General features: G+C 38.9%; 1 protein-coding gene across 1 annotated transcript in view; it reads left to right on the top strand.

Moving 5' to 3' along the window:
• LOC126267477 (kininogen-1-like) overlaps positions 1-26636 on the top strand; it is a 191082-nt gene that overhangs the window by 73391 nt on the left and 91055 nt on the right. Inside the window, exons 7-8 of the mRNA XM_049972759.1 lie at positions 6759-6863; positions 11365-11508. Of these exons, the coding sequence (XP_049828716.1) occupies positions 6759-6863; positions 11365-11508 (249 nt within the window). The remainder of the gene's footprint in view (positions 1-6758; positions 6864-11364; positions 11509-26636) is intronic.

Here is a 26636-nt window from a genome sequence, read left to right as displayed (position 1 = left end):
GTGGAATTCCTCACTGCCTTTAATGTTTGCTACTTAAACTATTGGCTTGCTTTGCCACTGGAGGATGGGTGAAATGGAGGACTAAACAGATGCTAGATTTCATTGGATGTGCAGAACTATTTGAAAGCCATTGCCACGTATTGGGGGTCAATGTCTGACACGATGGTGCAGGGAAGCCCTTTCATGGCTAAAATCTGGATGAGGGCACTGAGGGTGGCATCATTGGTGCTGGATGTCATACTGACAACATATGGGTAGTTAGAATAAGCACCCACAATAATGAGCTACATAGAGCCCAGAAAGGAGTCACTAATGTCCAGGAGAATGTGGTCCCAGGGGCGATGATGTCTGGGCCAGGGTGGGTGAAATACTGGAGAGGGCAGCTTTGGTTTGGGCACAAACAGAACAGCTGTGTACCATGGTCTCCATGTCTTTGTTCAGTCCCAGCCAGTAGGCATGTCAGTTTGCAAGGACTTTCATCTAAGGCATACCCCAATGCTCCCACTGTGTGAGTTGCAAAACCTGAAGACACACAGTAGACAAGAGAATGACATGATGAGTATTCACTTCCACATGAAGCAGAGCATCAGACACAACTGACAAGTGTTGGGAGAGGCAAGCCTAGGCCCAGAGCATCAGACTGGTGGACTTAAAAGAATAAGGAGGTGCCTGTTGGGCAGCTACCCCAAGATGCACTGGAAGACAAGGTCATGGCATGTGTCTGCAGCATTGTGAGCAGCTGTAATAGAAAACCCATGCAAGGCATGCTGTTGTTGTACATTGATGTGGAAACATTGGTTTCTCAGTACTGTCATCGTGCCTGTGTGCCATAGGGAGAAGCATCAGTGGCCTACAGCAGTGGACATGATGGAGTAAAGAGCATGAGGCATGGTGCCGAGTGCAGCAGATGTTTCAGCTGTGTGAAAGCATGCTCACACCCCTAGCTGTCCACCTGTACAGAACACCCTGGGGGTGTAGTGCAAAAACTGGTATTTGTGTAACAGTCATTTGAGACCTTCATCATGCAACATAGCAAAGAGGGTGCAAAGGTTGTGCAGATGGTCGTGATGGGCAGTGCCTGTGACAATTAAGTCATAGAGATGGATAGTACAAGCAGGGATGGATGTAGTTAACTGTTTCAGGTATCTCTGGAATATTGTGAAGAGATGCCAAAGGGCAAACACTTTGTATTTATATAAGCCAGAGGGAGTGTTAATGACCATAATGCATGTTGATTCCTCATCCTGTGGGATCTCCAAATATATGTCGGCAAGATGAGCCTTAGAAAAATATTTATCCCCAACAAGCTTTGTGAGGAAGTCCTTTGAATGTGCAATGGGATAGGTTTCCACATGTGCCTAGGCATTGATTGTTGATTTAAAATTTCCACATAGCCGGAGGAAGCCATTGGGTTTCTTGGCCACCGCCAGGGGTGTGGCCTAAACACTGGTTTTAGCAGTTCCATTGACCCCAGCTTCGTGGAGGCTATCAAGTTCTTGCTTAATGGCTGCCTGTAAGGAAACAAAATACGAAACGCTCAACAGAAATGAAGCACTGCATGTGGACATGAGGAAATAAGAGGCTGAAAATCTGTGGTATTCTCCAGACCAGACTCAAATAGAGGTCCAAAGGCAGTACAGTGGTTGTCATCCTCATGAAGGGACTTATGTGAGAAGACCTGAACCTTGTCACTGATGGAGAATCCAAACATCAGAAAATATCCAGACCAAAAACATTGCTAGCTGAATGACTATCAACAACAGACACTTATCAGCTGTTTGATGTTTTGAATTGACCCTGGAGGGGAATTGAACTGTCACCTTATGTGCCCAGTGCATAGGGGCGGGGGGGGGGGGGGGGGGGGTTGGCAGTGCAGGGGAACCAAGGAAGCATATGTCCGTAGATCAATCAAGGAAACAATAGCTCCTTTGGGCATCTGGAAGTGGACATCCTGGTTCACAATTATTAGGGTGGTAAACAACTTAGTGATAGAAGGATTGCCCTGAGGAGAAACAACTGCCTGAAGTTCATGCTCAGTCCCTTGACGCATGTGTAAAGTAGTGTCTAACTATCCAGATTGTTGATGACAGACAGTTCGGACATGCTCATCTTTTCCAGAATGGGTGAAGTGTTCCCAGTGATCCATACAGTCCACATGCAGGTGTGCTGTGAAGCAGTCAGTACTTGTTGGGAGACCTCACTGTTTATGCCGACAGGGTGTGACAACTGTTCAGAGACCACTGGCACATCTGAAACTGATGAATCATGATGCTGCCATTGGGAAAAGGGCTTATGAGTATTCCAGCTCCAAGACAGCAGCTGGACCACCAATTCTTGGGGCGGCTGTGTGATCCTGAAAGAATGCGCAATTTTCAAGATATCATACAAGGAAGGATTGTTTGGTCTGTGGGCTGCAGTGCATAGTTCTGGACTCGGAGCCAATAGGACAGCTGTGTCTTGGCTCAATCTGCATAGAAAGTTTTACAAACTAAGTCCTTGCAAATCCATCACTGATGAGTGGTTTGATTGACCAAGTTGCTTTTGGTATTGGTGGAACTCAAGATTCAGTGTAACCCCATGGAACTGATGCTAATAACAATTTGGCAGCAACAAACTCCTCTCCTTGAACATGAGTGTGACAGCCAACTTCTTGACCAAGAAAGTGGCAAACAGTGAAATGGAACACCAGATTAATAAGGCCAACAAGTAAACAAAAATCAAAACTGAAGACAAAGCAAATTTGGAACCAATAGAAAGTTGTGTAGAAATGTTAGTACAACAGTGCAGATGAATCATGACTGAATGCAGAGCTGCTGCACCACTGGTTTCAAAAGGCCAAAGGCGAGCACTGATAGAAGGGCACAGTGGGCATGTCCTTGCAGCAGTAACAGCAGGACTTGCAGATTGTACCAGTGCTGTCTACAGACTGTCATCAATGTCCATGAGACATTAGAAGAGAGAGGGTGCTGAATATGAAGGCTTAGCTACAAAGAGAAACTGATTAAAAGGAATTAGGATGTTCTGCGTTAAAAGAGTGCAAATATGTTCACAAATCAAAATTTTTGAAGGAAGGCAGAATTAGGACCAGCTAGTTCCCCACTTTTCTGGCAGTCTTTTGAAGAGAAACATATTTGCCTTTATTTTGTGCTCTGACAGGAGCATTTTTCCTCTGGTATTACAAATAGTGTTTCTACCTTACTTGGATAGTTTTCTAACACACATCTTCAACTGTAACCTAATTGACTGTTACTGTCATAGTATACACACAAAGCATAAAGTCCTCAAAAACCCTACATACCGGCAGTATAGGCTGTTTAGTTCTCCAAAAATTATTACACATTTTTACAATGGAGACACTTTCTCTAGTTGATGTCTTCAATATAATGTAATGGTTTTGTTTCTTGTATACTATGTTTCACATATTTAATGTATCTGTGGGCCTGATGACAGTGACCTGTATACTGAAACCTTCATAAATAAAGAAAAACTAGTACACACAGCTGAAGGCAACATTATTATTGCACATAAACATAGTAGCAGCTATTCCAGTATCCTTAAGAAGATGGATGTACATAAAATAGAAGCAGTATGTCTATTGAATTCTGATGATAGGACCCTAAGGGCTTTCCATGCTGATGACCTTATCTTTGTCTTTGTGTATTCATTCCATTTCAATTCACTATGAGTATTCATCCCTGAAAGTTTTTCACAATCACGACTAGATACATGATCCAGACTGAGAATGTTGTCAGACAAAGCTTTCTACAGAGAAAAAAGAACACTTGTACACCTGCATGGCTATATGTCCTGGCTGCTTACATTCTGCCAGCACTGCAGCTCAGTTGAAGTGAGAGGTTATGTCACTGGACATGGGAGTGGGCTGAGAGGAGGGTGGGGAGTAGGAGGGAGAATTGGGGAGAGGTGACTGGTGGCTGGGAGGGAGAGGCAGCAAGCACATGGGTATGAATGTGGCGCTGGTGAACCTAGCTGATGATATGTAGTCCATCATGGAAATGTGAGATATGCTGCTCAAATCTTCTCAGCCCTCCAAAGTGGAAGTCCACTGTCCATACACCACACTCACTACCAATTTCTTGCCACATGGATCAGACTATGTGGAAGAAACAAGTGCAAGATCTATCCGAAACATCCACCCACCACATGCTATTCCAGTCCTCTTACAAGCATGTAGTATCCAATCAGAGACAGAACCACTTGTAATTTCTGTAGAATATTGTATTTGGGCCTGAGCCCTAATCATCCATCCATCTAAAAGAATGACCACCACCAAACTGTGGCCAGGAGCAGAACTAACCACCCAGTAGCAAAACACACTGCTGCGCATAACATACTCAACTCCAGTAGCTGCTTCACAGGCTGTGCTATTTGGATCCTTTCCCCCCAACACCACCCTCTCTGATTTATGTAGATGGGAATTGTTCTTGCGACACAGTCATTGATTCCACAATCTCCACTAGCTTTTGCTCTGTGCCCAACTTCACCTCTGCACCATGAACATTATTTTATTCATCCTGAATACCCAGCCTCTTCTCCACAGTCTCCCTCTTACTTTGTCCTATCACTCCTCCAAACCAACTGCTCCATGTCATCACACATTTTGCACAACTTCCATTGCCTGCAACGAGAACAAGCTCACCAGTGCCACCTTCCTGTGCCCTATATCATGGATTTGCTGCCCTCTCCCTCCCAGCCATCAACCACCCTTCCCACCCTCCCACTTGCTTCCTGGCTTCCTCTCCCCCTTGCCCACTCTACCCAACACATTGTTCGAAATCTAATGATGGTGTCAGTCTTGTTTATGTGCCTTTCAACAACTCAACACCTGAACTATAGGGTGGGTACAAATTTATCATTTATGTATAATGTGACAGTTGTTTTCCCTTTGTAATATGAAGTTAGTGCTGTTTTTCTCCATGTTTCTTATAGATTCGTTGCATACTGCTGAACTGTAAGCACCCAGGAGGATTTCATTTGTCTTCTCTACTAGAAGTCTTGTGTTTCATCAGTGACTCTAATATTGCTGTCATCAGAAATTTTTTCTCCATGTCTCATCTGTCTGGACAGTCATTGATATAGCTGATGAGTAGTAAATGAGGAAGAATAGTTCCAGGACCACATTCTGCTATTCATAACTCAAGAACCATATTTATTCTTCCCAGACTTACTGTTCACAAAATAGACTATGAGCTAACCATTTAACAAGGCATTGAAGAACCTCATGATCAGCACATTATTCTTGTGATGATGTTTCACATTACACACCAAAGTCCTATTTCCATCAGGAAGAACTGGGAAGGTATGGGAAATATCACATCTCATTCTAGAGTATGAGCATTCATATAAGAACTTGTGGATCATGCATTGCGAAGAGTGTCAATCTGTATAGTCTTGTGCCATGTGAAGCTGGATCTATAAATGGAAAGGGTAGTCAACAGCTCAAAGAAAAATGTAGTTTTCAATATGCGTAAGTAGAGCAGTCTTGCTGTTTCCTCCTGGCTTCTGGCTTATGGATTCACATGGGAATGTTCAGAAGTTCCCTTCCTGTTTCTCAGTTTGAAAAATGGAAAAACAATTCTGTGGTTTTTTCCTACCTAGTACCTATATTTTATATAGTGTTATTTTATTGTCAACAGTTCAAAAGCCATGGACATGTCTAAAAAATATGTTTGCGATACAGCTGTCCTTCTCAAGAGTTTCAATTAAGACTTTTGTAATTTTTGTTATGATTGATACTACTACTACTTCAGAAACTACACTGTGCTTCATTAGGCAGGTTGTACTTATTCGGGTAACTCATCAGCTTATCTTTCATGTTTTATTCTATTAATTTTGAGGACGATGGGAATAGAGCAGTGAAACTGTAGTTTTTAATATTTTTCCCTTTACCTTTCTTTTATTAGTGGCACAACTCATGAACTATAGCTGCTCTGCAGAAAATACCTAAAGTATGATTCTTTTATTATGTTAATGGAATTTGTAGGCTGTCTGCACATGTCTTCAGAAAAGTGTTTGTCACTTCCATCTAGGTTCTGCTGATCCATTAATTTTCAATCTTTATATTTTTTTCCTAACTGCATACTTAGTTTTGGGGTGATAGTGTGCTGGATACATAGTTAACCGTGTGTGCTGTATCAGTTTTAGAAAAATCCTCTTACAACTTTTCTGCAGTACCAGAAAAATAGTATTTACAGAATTTGCTTCTTCCTTTGTATTATCTATTTATCTCCTTCAATCTGTATGTTTTTATACTTGTCTGTTTTCTTCCAGTTTAATGTTTTATGTTCTCCCATATGACTACTTTTATTTTCTTTCAACAGACTGCATCCTGCTGTATCTTTTTTACCTGTGTTAATAATTTTGGAACTCTGGATCAGTGTTCTGTCTTTGTAAAAAAACTGAACTATTTAAGTATTTTGGAGGACTTTCTAATACATGAAGTTATCCATTTATTATCTTAACCTGTTGCTGATGTGGACACTTGTGGAGATATTTTCCAAGAGTTAGTTTGAAGAACATAAAGAATTTAATATGAGGCATAATAAATACCACACCAGGACATCTGTTTGATAGCATACAAGATGGAAGTACCCCAACTTTCACATTACACTGCAGGATGCAATCCCAGATATGTACCAGTGTGAGGCCCCTTCTACACTTGCATCATATTTTAGCAGCCATATAAAAGCTATTTAGAGCTTAAGTTTCATTGTTATTTTTTCTTGTTTCTGTCATTTCAGAACCACCAAGTCTGCTCTGTAAAGGTGTGGGACAGGCCATGGCTAAATAAGAAAGAGGTTACACACTTACACTGCTCTGCAAAGTCAGCAAGGAGGAGACGACAAGTGAGTACTGATAAATCTAGACAGGAGGAGTAAGTTAGGGATAAACTTGAATGATGTACTTGACTGACTCTTTGTATGGGTTTTTATGTCTTGCAGTTACATTGATTTAATGCTGAATCTAGGTACTTAGTTAATATGTGGAAACAATATCGCTTTTATGTATTGTATTCTTAAGAAAAAACTCCTGTACAGATCAAACAAATTGTATTACACACACAATACCTGGAGAAAGTTTGATGTGCACCTACACTTGTTTCAGAAAGCTTTCTCATTGTTTATTTGCCAATTAAAATGTAAGCCTGTGGCATCACCCATTTTATGAAGTTTTAACCATCAGTCAATTAATGCGTTTATGAAGACTTCCTTGTTCCCTCCCCCATCCCCCTTCTTCAGCTTCCATCTATGGTTGCAGCTTCAAGTGGATAATCACTAAAACAGCTCTGTAATGTTATGTTCTGCTGCTTATGTTTTTTTCTTCTACTTTCAAGCAATGCTTTTTTTTAAGGGGTGGACCATTCAAATAATAATAAAATTGTTGAATTTATCAGAGTCTCAGTTGGCAATTGCGTCATTTTCCTACGCATTTATAAAAGTGTAGTTGTCATTGAGACAGACCGGTAGTTATGTACTTCTTTGGTCATTGTATCACCATTAAGTCCCCTGTAGCTATCATCAGTCTCAAACACATTATTGAATGTCTTTTATAAAAAATCTCATTTGTGATGGCACTATTTGTTCTCTTATTTTGTTGCTTTAATTCCCATGTTTCACTTCCCTGAAACAGAGATGATTTTATTCTGATTTTTAGAGATTTCTTCCAAGTGTCACTTTATGCATGCATTCAGTTTGTACTCTCTCTCTCTCTCTCTCTCTCTCTCTCTCTCTGTCTCTCTCTCTCTCTCTCTTCTTCTTCTTTTCTTTTCTCTCTCTCTCTCTCTCCCCCTTTTTTGAGTTGTCTTCGGTGTCCATGTTACTCTCATTAACAGGTATATTCCAACCAAAATATTTAAATGAAGTTACCAATTAATTTATTCCATTATTAAACATTATTTTGACTCTTTGTAAGTATTCGCTATGTGTAGCTATTGTTTTTAATCTGCAGCAAGATGTTCAGATGTTGTATGTACCTGGCATTTTATTCATTTCTGTTACTTTTATTTGTTTGTAAGTTGTCTTATTAATCCACTGTTAACAGGCACCTCATCTGTGAATAAGAGTTATAATATCATTGCTTAGGAGTAATGTCAGCCAAAACTTACTGCTGCATTCATATTTTGCTTATATCCACCCCATCTTTCATATGGTATTCTGCTTTGGGGAAATTCTCCCAATTCAATATCAATTTTCAGATGGCAAAAAAAAGCTCTTCGATGTATAGTGGGTTTATCTCCTAGGGATACATGCAGGGAACATTTCAAAAAACTTAACATCATGACAGTTCCTTGTTTGTACATCTATTATTGCTTACTACACGTAAAAGAAAACATAGCTCAATATCCCCTTAGGTCATCTGTCCACACCCACAATACAAGACGAAACCACACAATTGATCTGCCATACTCAAGACTGTCTAAGATACATAATAGTTATAAATATGTAGGCCTCGAACAGTTTAATATGCTCGCTAAAATTGTACAAACAGTATCTAAAAGTAAATTTAAGACAACATTGGGCCAATGGCTCAAAGGTAAAGCATTTTACTCAGTTGATTAATTGAAAGACTGTAATATGGCAGATTTGCTGTTTTGACATAGAGAAAGGTACCTCTGCCTGTAGTAGGACCTAAATTTGTATCAATAGCTTAGGATAATGACATAGTGTTATCAACATGTATATGATAATGACATAGGGTCATCAACGTGAATACTCCTTGCTTAATATAAATCTGTATAATGTTTTTCTTTTTATTGTAAGATTAATAACATATAAAATTCCAAATGTGTGCTATTGTACTACACTAAATTTCATATGACTTATTTATACATTGTTATGAGAATATAACAATCTTTATACTGTAATTGAACTTATTGACGAAGCTCATTGTATAAGAAAATACTGAACGGCTAATAAAGATTCTTATTCTTATTGTTACTCTCTTAGCATCTTCCTTTGGGGTCTGTTGTTTGCCACTCCTGCAGAGTCTGGTTCATGTTGAGGTCAAACGACAAAAACAGTATTCTCATTTCTTAACAACAAGAACACTTGTCATGAACAGAAGTCTAAAACTTGTTATAGATGTATATGGGCTGGGTATGCTGCCTTAGGGAAACATAGGCACAGTTCTAAAGTTTTTTTGTCATGTGAGTAGTATATTACCAGTTTTGAATTACTATTGAATCAGTTGATCTGTTTAAAAAGGAAGTTAAAAGGTGATGCCAAAACACTAGGTATCTAAATTACAAAGCAAACAAACTTCTGTACACAGCATTACTTATTTGAATACATTACATGGTAAGTTGTCAACTGAACAGATCCACAGAGGCATTTACAATGTAATTGTATTTGCTCTAACTGAAGGCTACAGTTAGCTACATAATGATAAGAAGATGAGTAATCTTAAATCAGAGACATAAAAAAATTCACAAAATGAGAGTTAGTAGAGAGAAAGCCTTCTCAAAGCTAACATTACAAATTTTTTTAACTACTGGTGTAGATAAGTGAGGTTTGCACCAGAATCGGGATAGAATATGTCGACCTGCAGACAAAAATGGTGAATAGCAAACTACTAGCTGGGTGTTATGTTTATGTACCAAACTGCCATAATGAAACAACACTCATATCAAACTATTATTAGACATGTACAAACTGCCTTGAAAAGAATCCTAACAAATGAAAAAACAAAAAAGCAGGGAGAAGAGAGGCATGATAACAGATAAGAAAAGACTTTAAAAAAGTCATTGTTATGGAAACCAAAGAACATAGAGATAGGTATCAAAATGTTTACATGTGTGTGCCATTTTGTCTGCATTTTTTAAAGGGACAACCAAAAGCTGTTTTGTTATGGAGTTATCAGTTGATACACCTCTCTAGCCCAGTTGAGTTGACGAGTACTATGTTATGTATTACAGTGCATATAGCTGTACGTAGAATTGTAGATTTGTAATGTAGTTTCCTTGTATTTTAATATCCCCTTCTACCTTTTTTAAAATACTTCATCTGGTGATGACTTGATAATACTTGTAACTTCAAACTTTTATTACTGTTTTTCTTACCTGAGGCTGAAAAATATAAGAATAGTAATAAAAGAAAACTTATTACAAACCTTCACCAACTCTCAATGAAGTTAATTAATGGCTACGTGTACAAAACAAAGACTTTTATGATTGATTGGTTTTCTGGTTCATCTATTTGGATGAAACTCATAATATGGCTTTGTTAAAAAGCTGATAAAAGAAAATACTCCAGCAACCAATCTCACAGTTGACATTTAAGATCAACTGCCCAACCAAAATCAAGAGTTTATTCACATGTATGCCATTTCTGTGTTAGGTTGAGAATTGAACATTGAGCATTGAATATTTCTGTGCAAATAGAAATGAACAATTAAGGAATGTACTTAATGTAATATAAATAATTTAAGGAATAAAGGGGACAGCTAACCAAATAGTGGAGGGGCTGAGTCATTCATTGTTATTTAAACAAGTTCTCACACTTTTTTGTATATTTATTGTTGACTCAGCACCTCCACTATTTGGTGAGTTGTTATTTTTATTACTTAAATTATAAATAAATACCTATTAATCACCGTATGCAAAACTGAAGAGAGAGATCAACAAGTTGTTCCAAGATTTCAGTAATTTATTTTCTACACTGTCATAGCCACAACAGTCTGAACTGCATTGAGCACACATTTTATACTTTTACCATATTTCTAATTATGTTTTAAGGTGATACTTTACTTTTTATAGCTCAGGCCAACTTACCTCATTTTTACAGTTAGTTACTAAATTTAATTTCGTATAAAAATCAACATTTGTAGTGAATAAAACAAAGAAACATTCCACAAGGGAAAAATATATTAAAAAAAAAAACAAAGATGCTGTGACTTACCAAACGAGAAAGCACTGGTAGACACAATAAAAAACACACAAACATACACACACACACACAAATTTCAAGCTATCGCAACCCATGGTTGCTTCATCAGGAAAGAGGGAAGGAGAGGGAAAGACGAAAGGATGTGAGTTTTAAGGTAGAGGGTAAGGAGTCATTCCAATCCTGGGAGTGGAAAGACTTACCTGTCCCTTTTTCCCCCTAAGGTAAGTCTTTCCGCTCCTGGGATTGGAATGACTCCTTACCCTCTCCCTTAAAACTCACATCCTTTCGTCTTTCCCTCTCCTTCCCTCTTTCCTGATGAAGCAACCGTGGGTTGCGAAAGCTTGAAATTTGTGTGTGTTTTTTATTGTGTCTATCTACCAGCGTTTTCTCGTTTGGTAAGTCACAGTATCATCATTTCTAGTGATCTATTTATGTTCCTAACTGAATATTAATTATTCTCTAGACAATTCCAGGAGGCCTTGCAGATGCAGATGTCAATGAAGAAGGTGTCAAAAAAGCTGCAGACTTTGCCCTTACCGAAATTGAGAAGACATCAAATTCAGCATACAAGCAGACACTAGTTCAGATTCTGAGTGCAAAGAAGCAGGTAAGAACAAAAAAATATTTGTCATTACATTCATTGTGCTGTAGGCATCACAGTGTTGTAGCTGAGATTCAAATTTTAATTCACTGGAAGGGAGAGTAAGAGTACAGTAACTGCCTGACTGCTAAATGGTTTTCTAATTGCTTCACAGTGGGGTATAGCATAAACACTGATTGACTATTTTTGCAGTATAACTTCTCCTGTAGGACAAGACTCCACATTCTAACTGAATTGGAACATCGAAAAAATGCTTACTTAGGCATAGTCAAGCAAAGGAAACTTGAAGTTGGAATGTCAACAAGTGAAGCATAGATTTCTACTTAATGTAAAGATGATACATTAAATTACAGACAGGCACACCTTTATGGTAAGCAACAATCTATCCTTTCCTTATGTTGTAAACTTAGGCATAATTTAATGTTTTTATGGACCTCATTCCTCAGTTGCAAAGGAAGGAAGTTCGGAGTGTTATGTCCAGTCAACAATGCAGTCATTAGAGACAGAACACAGACAAGGATTAAGCAAGAAGGGCGAAGAATATTGTTTGTGCTGTCTCAAAGGAATCGTCCTGGTATTTGCTTAGAGTGATTTAGGGAAGTCGTGGGAAACCTTAACCTGGATGGCCGGATTGGGTTTTGAACTGCTGTCCTCCCAAATGCGAGCCCAGTAAGATGACTACTGTGGCAGCTCACTCGGTGCCTCAGGTGCAGTAGCGGCAGAACATTTGAAGGAAATACTGGAAGGTTTTGCATAAAATTCCAAGTCATGTTATAGAATTAGAGGGAGATTGTGGCTTAAAAGCTGTGGGCTGGAAGACTAAACTGATTAGTTTTAATAATTAATGAAAACCAGCTCAGCTGGAGCATTAAACATTTATTGTGGTACAACCTATTATGTTCTTAGAAGATCTTCAGGTTGCCACTTTTTCTCATTCATTGAATTGCTAGGGCTTCTCGTTTTGCCTTGCCAGGTAGACAGAAAACACTATAGACCATGCTGGGCACCGCAGTAGAATTGACAATGATTTTAGTTATTAATGTAAACAACATCACCTTGCCTGATATTAGTTGGGTAGAATACTTTTTCTGCAGTGGTAGGTCCACATATTTCCACTGCTTGCTTTGCTGCTATGTATTGTGATTCATAGTGATTTCTAGAATGGATGTGAGGGTCCAAGAAATGTAGTGGGCATTGACCCTCACACAAGTTCGAAATGCCTAGCAAGATATTAAGGATATTAGATTTTGAAATCTAACCCAGGACTGATTTCTCACTTTTTGCACTGTTGCCTTGATTGTGATAAGCTAATCTTTGAGCACCAGAGCCTCCACTTTCTTCTCTTGGTTCTCCTCAGAGAGATAGTGTGCTACTTCATTATTCATCATTCATATTTGTTTCATCTCACTGGAAGTGTCTGTACCGACTAATTACTGTGTTATGATGGTGCATGGTTGCTATTACACTTGTACCAACTCAGTAAGGATTTTTGCAGTCTTGTTCCCTTCAGACACAGAAAATGAATTAACACAAATTACTCTAGGTCTATTTTAGCAACAGTCTCTTTTTAACATCATAAAAGCTACTCAGTGTACTGTAGGCAGTGTATTCTGACTGGAGTGCTGCTTAACAATTCAGTGTCTCCATGGTACCTGTAGGTTTCTTGTGGAAAAAATGTCACAAGTACAACTTAGTTTAATTCTTTCATGTTGCTTAATGAATGCAGTTATTCTTAACATCTAAAGAATTTTGAGTTTTACAGTGCAGTTTGCTATTAAAAAAATTGAAAATTATTGCATTTTGGTTATAAATTTGGCATTTTCAAGGCTTAGGATTTCAGAAAATTTTGCATTTTTCTTCTATCATCTACTCACCCAACGCAAGTTCACTATCCCTTCACAGCTGGAGGTCAGCATTGAGCCTTTATTGCCAAGCTATTTTATATCATCGTAATCTAGACTTCTTAATTGTATTCCCTTGGTTTCATTTTGTATTCTTTGCCAAATACATATAACTGGAAGATGCCTAAAGCAGTTCCTCCTCATGATACTTGGTGGCTATTTTTTCTCAATTTTCAGTGTATGCAACAAAGCCATTAATGAAAAATAATCATCAAAGTATAATTCATAGCCTGAAAAAGATAGTCTTTTACAGAGAAGTAGAATGACATACCTGACAAGATGTGTTTGATTTATTTCAGTAGTATTGCTTCAATATGATAGGAAATAAGTTATCACAATTTTTCCATTTTCTAAACCCCTGTCAGCAGTTTTGTAAAGGCCACGTAGCTACTACTGTGGAGGCCAAGTTGCTATTGTTGTTATGGTATACGAAGTTTGTGAGTTCATGAAAAGGCTTCTGGTGCATTATATCATCAAGATAATTTCTCCCTGTCACTATTACACAGCTATCCCAGTGTCAGGTAACAGGATAGGAGAACAAAGGTTCTATAACACTCCAACAAATTAGTAACAAAGTCACACAAATGAGATAAAAAGGTTTAGTTATCTCTGTGACTTGTTGAATAATGAAGTCTGCAACGCTGCATGTAACACAAAATAGGCCCTCAATGGCTAAGTGCAAATAATTGTAGGTAAACTTCACAGTACATACCAAATGCAATTTACTGCAACTGCCTATTAACTTCTAATAGTTCACTAAAAAACGTTCCATTGTCTAAGTCAGCCCTGGCCAGTGATCTGTAACCAATTGGGCAAGAGCTGCTCTTCTATCTTCTGAGTTGGCTTCTGTGCATTGTCGTCCAGTCATTGGCAGATTGTACTGGGGTGGCAACTGGCCGAGACAAAGTCAATATCTTCATCCTCAGCATCGCCAGTGGTGCTGATGGGACTCGCACAAGTGGTGAGCCTGCATGGCATTGGCATCATCTTAAATCTTCGCACCTGTGGTGCTTTCGCCCTGGTTGTGTCTTGTTTGGGTGACACAAAACCAGCCTTAATTCCCCAAGGCTGAAGTTTTCTTTTTGCGTATTGCTCACATTTAGTACTCCATGAAATGGAATCATTTGCGACAAAGTAAAATTAGAATGAGATTTTTCACTCTGGAGCAGAGTGTGCGCTGATATGAAACTTCCTGGCAGATTAAAACTGTGTGCCCGATCGAGACTCGAACTCGGGACTTTGCCTTTCGCGGACAAATGCTCTACCATCTGAGCTACCGAAGCACGACTCATGCCCGGTCCTCACAGCTTTACTTCTGCCAGTATCTCGGCTCCTACCTTCCAAACTTTACAGAAGCTCTCGTGCGAACCTTGCAGAACTAGCACTCCTGAAAGAAAGGATACTGTGGAGACATGGCTTAGTGCTAGTTCTGCAAGGTTCGCAGGAGAGCTTCTGTAAAGTTTGGAAAGTAGGAGACGAGATACTGGCAGAAGTAAAGCTGTGAGGACCGGGTGTGAGTCGTGCTTCGGTAGCTCAGATGGTAGAGCACTTGCCCGTGAAACGCAAAGGTTCAGAGTTCAAGCCTGTCGGGCACACAGTTTTAATCTGCCAGGAAGTTTCAATGTAAAATTAGCTTCCCAAGTGGAACAGTAAGCTCATTTTCATAACTGAATTGTATGTTGGTCTGATATTGAAACACTTGTCTTGACAACTGACTGGTCATTCAGAACTGTTTACCAAGTGTAAGTTATTTCTCAGGTGGGGAAAAAAAACTTGTTTGAAACATATGTATGCTTCACGTACAAGGCATTTTCAGAAAGTAAGTGTACGGTGGCCATAGCAGGCTGTGTTTTTTTGTTTTTTGAGGGTTCTCATCACTGAGTGGTAGAGGAGATCGCCTGACCAGGTTGAGTATTTCAGGAACACAGTAGTACATAAACTTGTTTTGTAGTGTCTGGTTGCACAAAAGATTTTGGTAATAAATCCTGCCAGATGCAATCCACGTGCTGAGATCTTCTTTGTTCTCGTAGAAAGAACAATGTATACCAAAATTTTTTCACAAATAAAAACGGTTTATGACAAAGGTCTTATGAACAAAATAAGTGTGCTTAAGTCATGTAGGAAATTTAGTGGAAGCAGAACAGATGTCATGATGAGTAGAGGAGTGGAAGGCCTTCCATTTCGACTGATGAGTTGGTGCAAAAGATAAAGGAAACTGTTCATGAAGACTGCCAATTCACAGTGTATGAAATTTTTGTGATGTTTCCAAAACTTTCTTATATAAGACTCTTGAAAGAATGCTGGAGTACTGGAAACTGTATGCAAGATGGGGCCCCAAAACAGCTGACAGAACAGCACAAGAAAAATCAAGTCAGTACTGCTCATGAGTATCTTGAGCAATATGAGTTGAGAAGTGATTATTTTCTGAGCTCCATGTGATTGGAGATGAAATTTGGGTGGCTCATTACATGCCTGAGACAAAAAGTCATCACAGTGGTATTACACCAATTCCACAACTGTCAAAAAATTCAAAACCCAATTTTGGGCAAAAAAATCATGGCCTCCATGTTTTGGAACTGAAAAGGCATCATTTTGGTCGGATTTCTGTTTCAGGGGAGACTATCAATGCTCAACGATATTGTGAGACTCTTTGAGAAGGGCATAAAGAAGCTTGTGCCACGGTTCACCACATGCATTGAATGGGGTGGTAATTATATAGAAAAATAGTCAGCAAGTGTATCAACAATACCCTGCAATTTTTTTTTTCAAATACACTCTTTCCAACAAAAGTGTATGAAAATCGAGCACACTTACTTTCTGGAAATGCATCATATTATTCCAATATACACTGCCTGACAAAAAAGTAAATCACCCAGAAGGGGAGGTGGAAACAGAATGAAAGTTCACAAGTTGAGAGAGTACATTATGTTATTATAGTGACTACAAAACTGAGTCAAATTTACAAAGAACTTGGCAGTATGAGCCCACTTATAAGTATGCTGTTGCAGCCCTCTGGCCTGGATGCTTGTACTGCTTTGCTTGGTGAAAGTGTCATACAGGGTTTGTATCCTCTCCTGATGCAAGCCAGCCCACAACTGTTTTAACCGGTTCATTAAATCCTGGATACTGGCATTGGGACGGAGTTGAAATTTGAGTTGGTCCCATATGTGTATCAGCGACAGATCTGGGGATTATACTGTCACATGAAAGATAATACATGAGGATGCAGTATATCTGTGATGCACTGTTGTGCTATCAGAGTTGCCTCACTCAGTACTATCCAAGACCTAATGACTCCTCACACCATAACACCAGGAGTAACACAGCTGTGTCCCTCCAAAACATTGGAAGAATGGGACCTCTCCCAAGTTTATCGCCATACTGGCGATGGTCATTCAGGGTAGTAAAGACCTGCGATTCTTAGATAAACACAATGCAACACCACTCATCAGCAGTCTGATATTCACTTTGGCTCCACTTTAAATAAGGACATTTGGGTTCTGGTGTTAATGGCAGCCTACACATGGTATGGTAATTAGCCAGTTCAGCTGCTGATAGTCTCCAACAAATGGTGTGGGATGACGTAATGTTGCAGTGAGTCCATTACTTGATCTTGAATGGCAGGCACAAGTATGAAGGAGATACGGTGTGCTCGGTGCACAGTACGGTGATACACCCTTGCGGTGGTCAGATGCTGCTGACCTTGAAGAGAAGTACACCTGCCCTCACATTTCCATGCAAGCAGATGTTAGGCCACTGTCAAATCTGAATATCAGTTCTGGAAATTGCACAGTTTGACCAGTTGGCAAATGGGGGCTCAAAATGATGCCCCAAGGTGTTTGCTAATAATTGTGTCTCGCACAAGTACTCTGTAATGTTACACTCCCACAAATCACCAGTAAAGTTTTAGTCTCTTCACAAAAACTGATTTGTTTCAAAAGTATCAAGAGACATAAGATGAACAAAGAACTTATTTACCTATAATCATTTTCTCATTGTTGGCTGCAGTTTGTCATGTCAAGGGCTAGATTCTTCAGACTGAAATTTTTTTTAATTTGTGGGTTCCAGGTGACTAGATAAATTTTAAGTAAGCCTTTTGCATGATTTCTGATTGCACCTGTTTTTTATTATGTCACAGTCTTCTAAATCACACTGATGTCACAATCTCCACTTACGTACAGCAGGAATTCACATTGTTATTGCCAAACATAAAAACACTTCAGATTCCATCAGAGGTATGTACACTACTCTTATTCAATCTGCAGTTCTAATAATATTCAAAATAGTTTGCAGACTTTCTCAACAAAAGAAGAATCATCACCAACTTAAAACATTACCTTGTAAATGAATCCAGAAATAAATTTAATAATTAGCATTAGATTGTGCAATTTTTCTTCTTCTTTCGAATAACTCATTTGGAGGCTATGATGAATCAACTTTGGCTACTCGTCAGTGTATTAGATTTCCTTAGTTTCTAAATTTCTTTCATCCTTTTAGTGTGTTGTCCCCTTTCTTCTTGAGTACACTTTCATCTAGTTGTTTTCTTTCCATCTTGAAATTCTGCCTTTTGAACTGCCTTTCTGAAATGTGTTCTGTTTTCTATTGTGTCTATTGTAATTCCAGTGTTTTCCATGATCTTTTCAGTCTCTGTGAACCATGCGGGCTTGGATTTGTAGCTGTTGGGTAATATGAATATCTACTTGGTTAGTTTGTTGTTGACCCATTCTGAATATATGCCCAAAAAACTGTAATCTTCTTTTCCTCATTACATCAGTTAGTTTTTCATTTTTCCAATATAGCTCTCTCTTTGGTCTTAACATGTATTCAGCATTATCATTTCTTTTAGCTCCCAGTATTGTGCAATTAATAATATCAATTTTAAGTATGCCAGATATTTCATAATTTCAAATATTTCTGAGTGAAGAGTAATTTTAACTATACACAGAGAGTTAATATGTATCAATTGTAACAAATTAATTTCTTGTTAAACAATGGATAATCCAGGATGGAATGTAAGAATACTAAAGGAAGGAAAGTTGTCACTCACCATATAGCAGAGATGCTGTCGCAAATAGACACAACAAAAAGATTTTCACAATTAAAGCTTTCAGCCAGTGGCCTTTGTCAACAATACATACACACTCACACAAATGCAACTGAGGCACACGAATTTCTTTTTATAAATTTTAGCCTGAAATATAATACATCATATACAAAATCGTATAAAATTCTTTTAGTGAAACAGCTGAGGTAATGTTCACTTATACAAGATTCGAAAATATTCCTGGTATTGGCTGTTTCTATTAGCAGGGTGTATACGACCTGGGACAACTGGAAGATCTGGGAAAAACCCGGGAATTTTTTCATCTGGGAGAGAACCAGGGAAAAACACGGGAATTTTTTAGAATTACAGGAATTTTTCATTTCTTTCATTTTCAGTTAAATTTTTGTAATTTTGACTGGTAAGAACCGATACTCTAACAAAGGATATTACTGTATCCCACTACTGCGGAATAATACTACAGCAATAAAACATGAGCTCGAGGGGGGGAAAAAAATAAAAAAATAAATAAAAAAAAATGCAAAGGAAATGCGCTGTATACAACAACAAAACACAGTGCTCATACAAGCGTCTGCCAACAGCAAAATGTGTAGAAGGCTTTAGGAAGACTATGCAATGCTTCATAACAACAAATTGCCTCCGATGAGCGTGACATCACAACTGTTTACATCAGATTTGTTTTAGCAGTTACGAGCAGGATCATGCATGTGCACAGTTGAGTAGTGCCTGAACATATTTTTGAAAAGTTGATTTTTTCAAAGTTTTGGCATCCTACCTCAAACGCTCGAGGGAGGAAGGGGGAGGGGGGAACCGCTATGTAGTACTGGCCCATTTCGGAAATATCGTAAAGCAGAGGCTGATGCACAGAGCAGTCTGAGTTATAGTGGGGAAGTGGGTAGTCTCCACATGACTAGTGTCTACATTTAGTGATTTTGCTGTTTCCGTTTACTGCTCTCACATCAAATGAAAACAAAACGGATTTTTGTGGCCGGGAGCTATCAAGCAAATTAAAATACATTCACATAATTACAGAATGCAAAAATTTGTTAATAGTTTCAGATTTTATTTTATTTCCACTTTCCTGATGGTCAAGCATTAATTGCCTTGCAGTACAATGAAGTTATTTTTGTCAGTTTGCTAAAGAAATTTTCTTTTATTAAACTTTTCCGCTGAGGCAGTCAATATATTTGAAGCTAAGTGTTTAATTCCACACCATTGTCTAGTTTCAACTGTTCGCTACATTTAAAGTGCACGTTTTCATCTTCTAGCACATATGGCATTATGTCACAATAAAGAGCCAAACATGAGATAACACAGTACTGGTACTCCCAAGAAAATTTACATCCCGAAAACCACAATTTAAAAGCTTAATATCAGGTCGAGGCCTACTTCGTTGGGAATCTGGACATACGAATGTGCAAATTTTAGTATGGGTCATGATATTCCGATGCTCTTGGAGTATCCTTCGATGTCTTGTTTCGTTAATGACCTAATGTAAGATCTTTTAATGTTTTACGCATACGAACATACGGGCCTCCTACGTAGCTGTGCAAGCACGGTGACACCTGTTATCTGTAGCTTTCTGGCAACTGCTGAAACGAACCTATTTCTAACAGGTTGCGGGAAAATATTGTGAATGGTGGTTTGAAAAGCATTGCTTTCAAAGTAAATTTCCTTTTGCGCAAGTTGAATTATGTGTGAGTATGTACGATGAATTTCTTAAATCACAGAGCGTTTGACTCTCATTTAAAACTCAACTCTTTGATGACAAGTCATTTAGAAGAATTTTGAGCCCAGAAGATCAGACATTTATGTTGTTATTAAAAATTTTACTGGCACAGGTGTGATATATCTTAAAGTGTAATACGTGCATAAAAGACCAACATTATATGTGTAAGCTTAACTTCTCTTGCAGCGTATTAACCTTAGGGACCAATATTATATGTGAAAGCTTTGTTTTTCTTGTTGCAACACTATGTGCGTTAATTTATACCATTAGTTTTTCCTGTTTGTGTGTTCACACTATTTAACAGTGATGTTGCTATTGGCTGACTACATCACATGTCCTAAGCTCTGAATATCCGCTGTCATCGGCTGGCGAGATCATGTGATGTGACCTACGACCTGCCTTACAAGAGCCCATCTCAATCTCAATTTCAGTGCTTCAGAAAGTAACATGCAGTGTTTGGTGGAATGCGAATTTATACTTTCGTAATATGAAAATATGCAATGCACAATTTGCTGCACATCAAAGATCTTTCCAAAACACGTATTTTTTCCCCTGAGTTTAGTTTTCTAAAGGGATGGGAAATTCTATGCATGTGTATAAAACCATAACCATTCAAAGGATTGATAAGTTATACAATTCCTAGAGAAAATGTACTGTCAGTGAACAGGGAAAAACTGTGTTTTCACCTGGGAGAAAGTGTATTTTTAACTGGGAAATCCGGGAGAAATCCAGGATTTTTTTTCCTTGTCCGCGTATACAGCCTGGTTAAAGAAAGGCAATGTTAGAGGAGGGTGTCCCATTACAACATGCATCTCTGGATCCTTTACATTGATCATTCAACACCTGACTCTGTTTACACCTCTAGTATAAGCTATTAGGCCCCATAAGTGCTAAAAATGAACAATGCTAACACACACTGGTAGCTGTTTGTGTCACGAGATTGCAGTCCTACACATTTACATACCCACCAATGGTGTGTATGTGTATGGAGTTACAGTGCTGTCTGGCCATGCCTTCTGGATGTTTCACTTTTTGTGGGACAGTGTGTTCTCAAATGTGGTAGTTTTTGTAGCACCGTTTGCTAAATGAAGGCCAAATAAAATTGTTGCTTCATAATAAGTTGCAGTACTGAGTGACACTGTTTTTCTGAAGGGCATATTTATTTGAAGTTTCAGTAATAAGGTCATGTAATTCATCTGGTATGCACCACGTGACACAGTCTTCAGAGGTAATACCAGTAATTTCTTGCTGAATTGTATGCTGCATCTAATAACGTAATAGGGCAGTGGTGTTTCTCAGTTTTAGTTTCTCTGTAAGCTGATATTGTGTGCTAAGATTTACATTTTTACTTCATTACTATCACCACCACCACAATAACCACCACCACCACCACCATCACCACCACCACGTTCAACTTCTGTCATGTCTGGATAATTCTTCCACATACCTGGCCCTAACCTAATGTGGCTCTTGTGAATAGATGTCTGTGTTCTCTGTTTCACCTGAATCATCTGACAGGTAATTCTAGTAGCTTCAGTATCACATGTGCATTGCAAAGGTCACTTCTGTGAGAGAAAGATCCTGTAATATGGACAAATTACACTAAATTTAGCCTTCTTATGAGAAATTTTATGAAAGATTGCATTGTAACAACAATTAAATTTTAAATAATTTGAATTGTTTTCAAGTATAATGTTTACCCTAAACAATATTACATCATTTGACAACCATTGTACAGTATACTGTACACATGAAAGGTGTTCAACTTTGCTTCCGCCATTTTTCCCCCAATGTTTGAGCCTTTAATGAGACAAATTGGTTACACATGTATCATTCAAAGTATTTTCCATTGGTGGCCACTACTTTCTCCCATCAGTGTATGACTCTCACGTCGAAAAAATTGTTCATCTTTTGAAGCGATCCACAAATTGATCAAATTTGTGACTTCTTCACGAGATTAAAAGTGTTGGTCAGCCAGGCCATGCGCCATTGATCTAAACAGGTAATAGCCAGAGGGAGCAATATCTGGAGAATACGGCAGGTGGGGTAGGACTTCCCATTTTAACGTTTCCAAGTATGTTTTGACCTCTTTTACAATGTGGGATCGGCCATTGTCATGCTGCAAAATCACTTTATCGTGCCTGTCACTGAATTGTGGCCGTTTCTCTTTTAATTCTCTGCTCAAACGCATTAATTGCATTCAATAATGAGCACCTGTGATTATTTCAATTGGTTTGAACACCTCATAGTACACAACGCCAAGCTGGTCCCACCCAAGAGCATGATCATGGAGTCATGATATTCAGTCTGGCTGTCAACGTGGAAGCATGGCCAGGATATCCTCAAGATTTTTTGTGTTTAGGGATATCGTAAGGAACCCATTTTTCATCCCCAGTCACAATGCGATGCAGAAATCCCTTCTGTTTTTGCTTCTGAAGCAACTGTTCACAAACACACAAATGCCGTTCAACATCTCTTGGTTTCAGCTCACACAGGACCCAAGTTCCTTGTTTCTGAATCATGCCCATAGCCTTGAGACATTTTGAAATGGCTTACTGTGTCACTCCCACTAATTGTGCCAATTCTTCTTGAGTTTTACTAGAGTATTCACTCTGCAATGTCTCCAGTTCTGCATCTTCAAAAACATTCTCTCTTCCACCACTGTGTTGGTCTATGACGTTAAAATCAATGTTCTTGAAGCCTTGAAACCACTCACTACACGTTCTTTCACTAATAGCATCCTTACCTTGTGTACTTGAGAGCATTTGATGAGACTCAGCAGCTGTTTTCTTCATATTGAAAGAAAACAGTAACACCTCCCGAAAATGATGAGAATTAGGCTCGTAAACTGACATTTTCAATCAAGAACAACTTTATGATGCAGACACAAATTGACTAATGTTTTAATGAGGTCCTAGCTAACTGTCCGACATCTGTGATCTGTTTCTTTCAACCGCTACATACCGTTGTCGCCACCTATCAGCAAACAGTGGAAACAAAGTTGTAATTCAGATGCATTGTCCATTGAAATACCTTAGACAATTGGTCATGTAAAATATGTTTATCTACTCAATAATTTAATAGATATATGTACAAAATGTAGTTGTAAATTTTTTTCTTACAAGCAAAGTAAAATATAAACCCCCATGTATCAACAACTTTCTTACTTCTTTCTGCCATCTTCTCTTTAGATGTGTTTTCTTACACACAAGACGGCACTTTCAGTGTTGCAAAGAGAATCAGCAAGCTCTGACAGTTGTGTGTCCCTAATAAATCAAGTCAAAATAAATGTGAAATTTCATTTATATATTTATTTGTTTATTTTTATTCAACCAAGGATCATATTGCAATGAAGTAGGAATAGTCAAGACAATACAATGAAAATCATGAGATCAAAACATAGATACACACAAAATATGAAGATAGGGCAGGACACTGTCTTGATAGCTGCACTGATTCATTCGGTTGGTTCATGTTATACAATGTTCTTTCTGTTACAGGCAGTTTTGCTTCAGATGTTTTATAATACAAACCATAGTTGTACTCTTCATCGCTACACACACTGAGCACAATTGCTGAAGACAGGGCACAGAACACTGACACAGTTTTTCAGGTGCAGAAGAGTGCCATAAGAATAATAACTAAAAACAGTCTTCAGAGCCATGAAGATGCTACTATGCCTCTTGCACTAACTCCAATCAGTTTGGAAAACTGGCTCCAGGACCAAAAACATTGAACTATATTCCATATATGGCTTCCTCTCCTTCCCTCTGTCCATTTGGAGTCAGCATCCCCTCCATGATGAGTAAGGGACAAACCCAGGAAAATGGCAAGTCATTACTATCTTGCACTTTATATCTTTACACATGACTGTTTGTAAAACCGGGATCATGTATTGAAATAGAACTGGATATTGTAGCTATTGCCTTTTATTAATAACCTCCAATTAATCTTTAACTGTGTAATATGATTAATTTTTTAACAATGTTTTAGTAGTGTTTTGATCAGATGTATTTTAGTAAATTCTTTAATTTATTTGAGCAATGTATTATACAATTTTACTCTGATAGAATATGCTTTTTGAGGTTTTTTTGTTTGTTTCTCCTTGGTAAATTGAAGCCCAGACTGGCGGTTGTTTAGAACTATTAGTGAAATACTTGCCCTGGAATGTTTTCCCAAATATGCAGTCACCTGATGCAGAAGGCATGCCCATTTTTTAAAAAATAATTCTGTACAATGAGCCTGGCTACTACTTAGAGTTACTATCCTCAGGGAACTTTTCTGCAGCTCAAAAATTGTCTGTGTTTTGTGCCTTCAGTCACTAGAACGAAACTCGCAGCTGAGAACTGAGCATATGAAGGAATAGTATGTTGCCACAAGACATTGGCCATTACACACTGATGATAAAAACTCTAAGAGCATAATAAGCTGATGACGTTATGTCTTCCAGTACATTTGTGTGTTTATCTTATATTAATTGCCCAGTCATAAACACCCTTGAGGGTTTCATTTGCATTCTCTAATGAGAGCATTGGTACAGACTCTATGATGGTGCTGTCATCATTGAAGATAACTTTTCTTCCATGTCTAATATTACGTCGAAAGTTCTTGATACACAGTAATCAGCCAGAACGTTATGACCACCTACCTAATGGCAAGTATGTCCTCCTTTGGTATGGATAACAGCAGCGACTCATTTTGGCATGGAAGCAATGAGGCGTTGGTAGGTCGCTGGAGTAAGTAGATACCACATCTACACACTCAAGTCACATAATTCCTGTAAATTACAGGGAGGGTGGTGATGAGCTCTGACATCAATTTCAGTCATGTCCCATATGTGTTAAGTCAGCTTCAGATCTGGTGAGCTGAGGGGGCTAGCACATCAGTTGGACTCACCACTGTGTTCCCCAAACCACTCCATCACACTCCTGGAATTGTGACACAGTGCACTATCCTGTTGAAAAATGCCACAGCTGACAGGAAATATGACTGCATGAAAGGGTGTACATGGTCTGCAACCAGTGTACAATACACCTTGGCCAACAAGGCGCCTTGGGTGAGCTCCACTGGACCCACGGATATGCAAACGAATGTTCCCCACAGCATAATGGAGCTGCTGCCAGCTTATCCCTGTCCCAAGGAGCAGTGTCAAGGAGCTGTTACCCTGGAAGCTGACAGATTTGTGCCTTCCCATTGGCATGGTGAAGAGCATATTTGGATTAATCAGACCATACAATGATCTTCCACTGCTCCAATGTCCAGTGGTAATGGTCCCATGTCCATTTCAGTTGTAGTTGCTGATGTCACGATGTCGACTTCGGCACGTGCATGGGCTGCTGACTGTGGTGGCCCATCATTTTAGGAGTGGTCAGTACACTGTGTGTTCAGACACATTTGTACTCTGCCCATCATTAAAGTCTAATGCTAGTTCTGCCACCTCCACTGCTTTACCAGTCCACCCAGCCTATGACATCCAATATCGGAAATGAGACGTGCTGTCCAACACCACAATGTTGGGAAATGGTTCACCCTGGTTTTGCCACCTGTTGAAGACATTCACCACTGCAGTTCTTGAAACCATGGCAAGTCATGCATTTTCTGAATCCTCATGCCAAGTCTCTGGGCCATTACAGTCTGCTGTCAGTCTAACTCAGATAGATCGTGTTCTTTCCCCATTCTACATGCGGACAGCACACTCATTGATACTACATGCGCCATGTGTGTGTCCGGCTAGGACTCGTTCCTCGCTAGGTGATGCTGCTATCACCTGGATGGGTTTGTATCGATAGTATGTCATTAGTCATAATGTTCTGGCTGATCACTGTATATTAAGAACAGAACTCCCAAATACAAAAGTCTGAAGGATGCATATGTTTGTATATTTCTTGTCTGACAATTGTTTTACCAAAACTGTGTTATCATCATCATCATATGTGTGTACATCCTCTGTCCTTTGCACCCTATTTTCCAGGTGAGATTGGCATCAGTTGTTCATTATTCCTCTTGCATCTAGCACTCTTGTTTATTTGGTAGTATTTTATGGTCGACAGTGTCAAAAGTCTTGGACAAGACTAAAAATAACACAATCATCCCTGTCAAGAGCTTCACCACCTGGTTGTGTCTCCCATCCTATGCTCCTGTTTCGTCAAAAGCAGGGATTCCTGTGAAAGCAGTCATTTTATCTAAAAGCTAAGCTACAACCACTGTGCTGCATCCTACATGGCAATTTCAACCAACAAGCTGTCTATCTGCATGAATGGCCATTAACAAACTGTGTGGCCAAGAAACAGCTGGACCACCCCCTTGCTGTGCATGCTGCGCAACATGACATTCTTCATTCAGTAACAGTTTCACAGCCTGTGCCATTTGGATCGTGCCCATCAACACCAGCTTTTCTGAATTGGGCAGGTTGGGACCCTCCATAAAATATATCCTACATTCT

The sequence above is a fragment of the Schistocerca gregaria genome, chromosome 4 (assembly GCF_023897955.1).
Source record: "Schistocerca gregaria isolate iqSchGreg1 chromosome 4, iqSchGreg1.2, whole genome shotgun sequence".
Classification (NCBI taxonomy): Eukaryota; Metazoa; Arthropoda; class Insecta; order Orthoptera; family Acrididae; genus Schistocerca; species Schistocerca gregaria.
This window is presented reverse-complemented; position numbering and strand designations above follow the sequence as displayed.